At 44.8% G+C, this 8134-nt stretch overlaps 1 protein-coding gene across 6 annotated transcripts in view; it reads left to right on the forward strand.

The window, feature by feature from the left end:
* cdi (serine/threonine kinase) overlaps positions 1-7324 on the forward strand; it is a 126345-nt gene extending 119021 nt beyond the window's left edge. For 3 of the 6 annotated variants that reach the window (XM_077642948.1, XM_077642949.1, XM_077642951.1), the window contains one exon: positions 6521-7324. In XM_077642948.1, the coding sequence (XP_077499074.1) occupies positions 6521-6618 (98 nt within the window). In that variant the 3' untranslated portion in view covers positions 6619-7324. Of the gene's footprint in view, positions 1-3121; positions 3768-6520 lie in introns of those variants that run through there. The other 3 variants (XM_077642946.1, XM_077642950.1, XM_077642952.1) reach the window with 3 other exon arrangements.
* Positions 7325-8134: the final 810 nt, after the last annotated feature.

The raw sequence follows: 8134 nt of genomic DNA on the forward strand, positions 1-8134 counted from the left end.
TGTATGAAAGAAACGAAAAATTCTCTAGGAATACGCGAAAGCACATTGTGATGAATCAGATCATCCGGAAATCAGATATGATACTTTATGCCTGAAGGATGGAAAGTATGTATACGATGAAAATCAAGAGTGTGTGAAGCGGGTCACGTGACTTAAAGCCGATAACTGTCGCTTGTCTTTTTTGGTAGTTAATTGCCATAGCATTAAAAACAAAAAAGATGAATTACTGGGTCTCGTTGAACTGACGAAGCCGTCCGTCGTTCTTGGATGTGAGTCATGGCTACATGGTGATATTGCTGATAGTGAAGTGTTTCCAAGTAATTACTGCAGCTATAGGAAAGATCGCGACACGCATGGTGGGGGTGTCTTCATCCTGGTAGACGAAACAGTTAATTCCCAGAAACTTGATATTGACGTTGGAACCAGTGAGGCTGTTTGGGTCAAAATACGTTTAGGAAATGGTAAATCTATTGCTGTGTGTTCATTTTACCGACCACCGGGAAGTGCATCCGTCACCTTAAGTGACTTTTCAAAAGCTGTCGAATCAGTTAAGCATGACTACATGGCCATCGGAGGTGACTTTAATCTGCCTGAAATTGATTGGTCCCATTTAGGCATGGTATCAAGTAGCGGTAATAAGGAGACTAAAGCAATGCTTAATATTTGCGCCTCTTTCGCTTTGACGCAAATCGTGACTCAACCAACCCGTGGGAACAACGTTCTAGATCTTTTCTTGACTAACATTCCTGAGGTTGTGCACCCTCCTGTAATCTTGCCCGGGATCAGTGATCACAGTTCAGTCCTGTGCGAAATGAAGCTGGATTACGTCAGAGTTAGTGACGGCGGGTGGCGTCACATATATAGCTATGGTAAAGCACGTGTCAGTGATATCTGCGCTGCTCTCGTATCCTACTTTCATGTGTTTGAAACGCTGTCTGAAACGATGTCAGTTCACGAGTTGTGGAAAATTTTCAAAGAAAAAATTTTAGAGTTACGTGAAATGTACGTTCCTAGTTGGATCTTGACGTCACGACGAAGCAAAAGCAAGCCTTGGTTTAACAAAACTGTGCGCAGGTTCATATACAAAAGACAGGCTGCCTACAGGGCGTATAGAAGGAATCCTTCTATACAGAACAATGAAAAATTAAAATATACAACAAACGCAGCGAAGGTAGCCGTTAAACAAGCAAAAGACTTATTTTTTTCTTCTTTTCATTTGCGCAAAAAAGAGCGCCCTAAAGAATTTTGGCAGTTCATGGAAAGAAACAGCGTGGATCAAGTATCGATTCCATCTCTTGTACATGAAGGTTCCATTATCGACGAGAGTATCGATAAAGCTGAGTGCTTCAACAAGTTTTTTTTCTTCTGTATTCTCTGCTTCTTCCAACACCTCTCACGTCGAGCTCAATTTTGGTCGAGTTAATTCTGATCACATGCGTGGTGTCGAGTTTAATCAAAGAGGAATTGAGTTGATACTCAAAGGGCTGAATGCTGCCAGTGCTCCTGGTCCTGACGATCTACCAACTGCTCTTTTTCGTGCATGTGCGTGTGAGTTGTCTGCATATCTGAGAGTCATTTACACAAAATCCTTAGAGGAAGGAGCACTGCTTTCTGACTGGAAGTTAGCCAATGTAGTTCCTGTGCACAAATCTGGCCCTCAAAATGTTGTTTCCAACTATCGTCCCATCTCTTTGACGAGTATTGCTTGTAAAGTTTTGGAACATGTTTTACGAACATGTTTTACCAACCAGCCCGTATTTCCCCTCTTCTGGAACTCTTTTGGAACATGTGTTTTTCACTAGCATTATTAATCATATGAATACGCATTCCTTACTAAGCAATCAGCAGCATGGTTTTGGTAAGGGCCTTTCTTGTGTAACACAGTTGACTGAACTAATTCATGATCTGACTAGTGCACTTGATGAAGGGTTGTCTGTAGATTGCGTCTTCTTGGATTTCAAGAAGGCATTTGATGTTGTTCCTCATTCTTTTTTGCTTGAAAAGTTGTCTTGGTATAACATTGATGAGAGAATGATTGACTGGATACAAGATCACTTGCACTTAATGAAACAAAGAGTAGTTATTAAGGGAAAATTATCAAGCGAATGCATTGTATCTTCTGGTGTACCTCAAGGATCAGTGCTCGGACCTTTGTTATTTTTGATCTTTATGAATGACATTTGCTCTAATATCTCTTCTCATATTCGTCTGTTTGCAGATGACTGCGCATTGTATAGGGTCGTTGATAGTCCGAATGACTGTGTGCAAATACAGAATGATTTGAACAGGGTTTCTGATTGGTGTAAGAAATGGGGTATGTTTATTAACTTGCAAAAATCTGTGTATATGCGAGTCACAAAAAAGAAAAAGCCCCATGAATTCTCTTATACAATTAATGGGACACAACTTTCCTCAGTATCAGAATACAAATATCTCGGCGTATTCATAACCTCCAACCTAAGCTGGAGACGACATGTCGACTATGTAACAGGAAAGGCATGTGCGTTCTTGGGTTTTTAAGGCGTAACACCAAGCAATTCCCTTTAGAAACAAAAGAGTTACTTTTTATGACAAACGTTCGCTCGGTTCTCGAATATGCCGGCGCAGTATGGGACCTTTGGCATAAAACGGATATAGATAAACTTGAGAGGGTACAAAACTTGGGTATCCGATATGTCTTTAACAACTATACCAGGAGCTTTAGCGTTTCACGTGCAAAAAACTCGCTGGGATGGAAGACGCTTGAAAAATGTAGATATTGTTTGAGGTTAAAATTTTTTCATAGTATTTATTATTCCAATACTGGCATAAACCGTGACCTGTACATCCATTCATCAAACTATATTTCGCTACGTCGTGACCATCGATTAAATGTTAAGGAAATTAACTGTAAATCAGAGATGTACAAATATGTTTTTTTCCCTAGGTCTATAAGAGATTGGAACCGGCTCTCTGAAGAGGTGGTATTAATTACGTTAGGTGATTTATTCTCTTCATCTCTGTGAATGCTGTTTTTAGGCTGTATTACTGTTGCATCATGGTTGCATTGTATGTGCTGCACTTTGTTACCTTTCTTTTCGTTTGTATGATGTGTTATTCCCCCCCCACTGTAATGCCGTAGGCAGCGATGAAGTCCATCTGCAGCAGAGTAGCCCAAAAGGTGCAAGCAAGTAAGACGTACATCGACCGTCGACGAGCTGCGAAGCATTCTCTATTAACAACAGGTCAACCGGTGCGAGTCAAGTTGCCAGGTCATGTGCCTAAGGGTGCTTTGAGCTACTCAAGTCCGTTCACCATTGTTGACCAATGTGGTCAAGACACCCAGAAACTTAATGATGGCCGCACAGAAAATCGGAATCGGCTGGTACCCTGCCCCCAACCAGTTACACCACCTGCAGTTGCGAAAAGTTGTTCGCCTGAAGCAGTAACACCACTTGGCGAACCACAGCAGGAAAACCACGACCCACCTCAGCAGCCATCTCGCCTCAGCAGACACCAGTTGGAAGGGACTTTCCAGAACTGAGGCGTTCGACAAGGCAAAGAAGACCACCATTGTGGTTTAAAGACTATCAAAGACATTGAGTGTTTATTGTGTTTTCCTGTTGTTGGTTACAAAGTGACTCTTCTTGAGGGGGGATAATGTGGTATTGAAATAGCAGTTCTCTTTATCGAACCTAGATGGCGCTAGGCACGTACCTTATCATGTCAGCTGACACATACATTTGTATATATACCCTACCGATCATGAACTGGGAATAAACAGAGTTGATCGAAGTACGTGGCGGGTGCTTGACTTCGCAGTTCTCCAGCTGCTCCGGCGTAGTCGGGGCAGGGCATGGCGCAGAATACAACACAGATCACGAGCTGCAAGTACCTATCGTAAAACCAGAATATAAGTCGACCTTCCCCACTTACGATTTCTAAAAATTGAATTGGAAGAGTACTGGAAGATCTTTACCTTGAAACAAATGGACTCACCCAGCGCACAGTGGTGACACTATTTATTTTCACTTGCATTTAAATACATTTCGTATGTACAGTGAATCCACATAGACACGAAGTGCAGCGTTACTCAGAGTCATCAGAACTCAAGTCTCATGATGAATTCTTCTCGCTACCCGCATCCCGCTGAGCATCGTTCTATGTGCTGTCCAGTGTGTCGCTGATGCTGCATTTCCGAAAAGACTTGCGTACCACCTCTTTGGGCGGTTGCTGGCAGACGGAAGAACGTTGCCTTAGAGCAAAGCTCTTTTTCTTCATAAATCTCTGCACCCTCGATGGCAAGCCTTTGAATTGTGCCCTCGTGAGTCTGGAGTTACACCCTATCTCTGCAGCTTTCATGCGTATCCACTCGGAAGTCGCAGGCAGTGATCTTGCACGCAGCTCCCGGATGAACTCCACAGGCTTTGGCTTCCAATTTGGGATATGCTGCCGTCCGTCCATGCAGTGAGGTTTCGTTATGGTTGTTTCACGTCATGATGCGGTGCTTCTGGCTCTGCCAGTATCAAGCTCTTTTTTTTTTTTTCAGATGCTCCCAATTGGTGCTGTGTTGTCCGGTTGCCATGCGCTTCCGCGTATTCTGTAACTTTCTTCTTGAAAGCTATGGTGAATTGCCGCCGGCTTCTGCTCATTTTGAGAGAAAGGGGAAAAAGCAGCATAGGTTCAAAGCAGCTTTACAAACATCATACACCAGTGGTGGTCCAGCCATTTCAAGTTCTGGAGCAATTTTCGGAGCAGAAAAATATTCATTTTGGAGCACCTTTGTATCAGAACGATAAGTATGGAGCAATCCGGGAGCAGCACGAACAGAATAAAGGAGTCACCCAGAAGAGTTTGTTGCTAACGAGATCAGGTTCAGCCATATGTAGCTAGGAAGAAAAAAAAAACAAGCTGGTCACAAAAAACAGTAACAAAACATTTTATTACGAAAAAAAAACAGTCAAAAGACGGAACACAGCGAAGAGACGAGGCACACACACACGATTCCAGTCGTCGTGTGTGTGCCTCGTCTCTTCGCTGTGTTCCGTCTTGTGACTGGTTTTTTTCGTGATCATGTGCCAACAGACCCAAATTTCAACTCTGCTACATTTTATTAATGCTGGCACTGTCTTGCACGCAAGTTCAACAAGGCATACTTGACTAAAATTCCAAAGGAAATGTTCACTCGAACCATTCTTTTTTGATGTTGGCACTATCTCAGTGCTTCTTGGAATTTTTTGCAAATTCATCAAGGTCTCAAAGCGAATCAGCAAGGCTGAAATTCTCTTGTTCCAACAAGCCTTGACCTCGTTGTACCTGCTCCAAGCTTTTGTTCTTCAACCCAAAAGATATGACTTCTTCAGCCCGCTTCAGGGTTGAATGACATGATGCAACTTTTTTATGCAGCTGACATGATGCGCGAATATGGAGGAAGGAAAACTCGGGAGAGGCTCTCACTATCCGAGCTACATGCCAAAAGTGTGCCGGAAGTCATCCGCTTTTCCAACGACTACTGGGAGTCTTTGGTCGAAGGTGCAGCCAATAGTAACGCTGGCCGCAGCGTTGTCTGATGCGCATCCACAAGCAGGCTGAGACGGCGGCCAAGTACAAGGGGGGGGAGAGAGAGCAGCGGGGAGCCGGCTTCAAAACAATGTGACTTAACCGCCTCTCCTGAGTTCTTTCCTTCCTCCATGTGCGCGAATGAACTGACTAAATTCTACCACAAGCCAGCCCACCCTGGATTGCAAACTACAGAAATTTTTTAGTAGGTTCCCAACTGAAAGCCTGAATGGTTCCAAAAATAGCCATTTTCCCGTGGCAGACTGGCATAGCAAAATGTAAATGCACCAGAATGGTGCAAATGGAGCAGCTGGAGCACCGCTGCACACAGACACAAAAAGAGCAAAATGGCGTCACTAAGTCTTGCTGCTAACAATGGCAGTGGTGATGAAGGCATTTGACTTCACCTGTCTAGGTTCCTGCCACTGGGTTCCCACCACAATGCGGTCGCGCACCTTAAATAGCCAGTGCTTTCGCTTCCTTGAATAAATAGTAGTAGGAAGTCTGCGCGGTGTTGTATTACTTTCTACTCCTCTTGTCCTTGTGCTTTTGCGCACTTTCTAACCTTCCTCAAAAATGAGCCAACTAGCTAGCCTGCAAGGACATTCTACTACATCAAGAAATTTTTCTGAAAGCCACGTCCCCCATTAAACAAGCAACAGCCAGTCTCAAGTCTCTTGAGGTCATGCTGCTAGATGCTGTCATGCAGCCACTGGTGACAGAGAGAGCCGCCAACTCCACCTCTGGCTTCACGTGCTGTTTTTAACTTCATGTCTCTACTACAAAGGTGCCTCGTGGGCGTGTTCCTCAGTTGGCTCAGTGTGCCCAGGCACGGCAGGGCATAGTTCCAATTATCGGTGGTGGTGGACTGGACCAATTCATACAGTTTTAATAATTCAAAGTCCAATTAATGAGATTTGAATTAGCGAGCTTTTACGGAGACCTAGTGGAGACCCGCATTTTCTTTTTCTCCTCTATGCAGTCGGGCCGGAGCATGCATGTTGCAGCACAGCAAATCCATTTGCACACCGGTTCAAGGATGGCCGCAAGATTCTCGAGGAGGACTCTAGTCACCAGTGACAATGACAAGATATGCCAACGGGACGGGATTCTTAAGAAAAGCGGCCCCGCTTCTGCCAGTCTCTGGAGGACTTCTGCAACACCGTCCGCCCGAGGACTATTTATTATTACCGACAAGCTCTCTTCCGCCCCTCCTCTGACCCGCATCCTCTCCCTGGTGTGTCACCATTTTGAACCCCTGGCCCCACGTCAGGGACGGCAGCCAAGTGACTCTGGTGGTGACTGAAAGTGGCAGGCATACAAATGCATGGACAAAAGTGTAGTGTGCCAGGGGAAAAGAACGAGAAAAAAAAAGCACGTGCATTTCTACCTGGCAAATTATGTTGCTTCACACCGTTGCTGTTTTTTTCCCCCAAAAGGAGGTGTGGCCACCTGTGCGCACAATTTTTTTCTTTTGCGCTGTCTTGTTCTTTCAGCGCTGTTCCCCTGTTCTCAATTGTTGGTGAATGTTTTCCAGAATAATCTTTCTTTGTGGCTCTGGCTTTTCGTCACACACTTCCATTTTCTCCTCCCAGCGTATCCTTTGCCCCTTGTAACTTGCAGGTTTGTCCACTCTTGACCGTTGGTGAGAAGTCTTGGCATTTTGTTTCTCCCCACAGCTCTTCTAGAACTCGCAGCGCCTCTTCCCTCACATTTTTGCGTCCTTTTTTGTGCGGTGTCGTCGGGTGTATGATGCCGTGTGGTATAAAGCGCCATCTGGTACATTTGTACTGCCTCTGCTTCCCTGCTGCCGCTTTGTGCACTGTGCCTGTGTGATGTAGTGCACATTCGTTCTTACAAAAGCAGGTGCTGGTAGCCAATAGTGCCAGAGCAGCAGTCTTGATTGGCAAAGAGGGATGGAAGTATGCACTGGCCTGGGCTGACCTATTAAGCCTGTACCCAGCCCACGAGTGAGGCCTGTGCCCAACTGCAACTATAGAAACAAGACACGGTACCATAGAAGATACCAGCTGCAGGTGCAAAGAGGTTAGGAATCCTGCTTCTTTCACCTGGATTCATGCTCCAGCCCTTGCAAAATGAATGGAAACTGCCCTTGGCAACATCCACCATTGGTGAAGCAACTGGAGATGTTTTAATTGAGCAGGCTCCCTACGACACGGGATAGTTGGTCATCCATAGCATTTTGCAGTGCAAAGCACAAAGGGAGACATTGAGAACAGACACTGCAGTGCAGCGCTTCTTAATCCGTTCTGTTCGGGGAGGCTTGTTGCTGTAGTAAGCATAAGGAACAGTAAAGGGGAATGCCAAATCGCGTGTAATCGAGAGAAGTGCCCTAAGATTACAAATGTCATTTTTGCTGAGAGCAGAGCTTCAGCAAGCCACAGAGTTCCATGAAGTTAAGACTGCAGTGACGATTTTTGAGAAATTCAGCAACAGCGCCTGGTCAGAATTCTTTTTTGTGCACTCGAAAGACGAGGAAGATGGGACGGGGCACAACTTGCAACTATTTTATTCAGAAAAGGAACGTGGCATTTATATCCAAAAAGGGAAGGGGTAATCATAGATGCCATTTGTA

This window comes from Amblyomma americanum, chromosome 11, assembly GCF_052857255.1.
Source record: "Amblyomma americanum isolate KBUSLIRL-KWMA chromosome 11, ASM5285725v1, whole genome shotgun sequence".
Classification (NCBI taxonomy): Eukaryota; Metazoa; Arthropoda; class Arachnida; order Ixodida; family Ixodidae; genus Amblyomma; species Amblyomma americanum.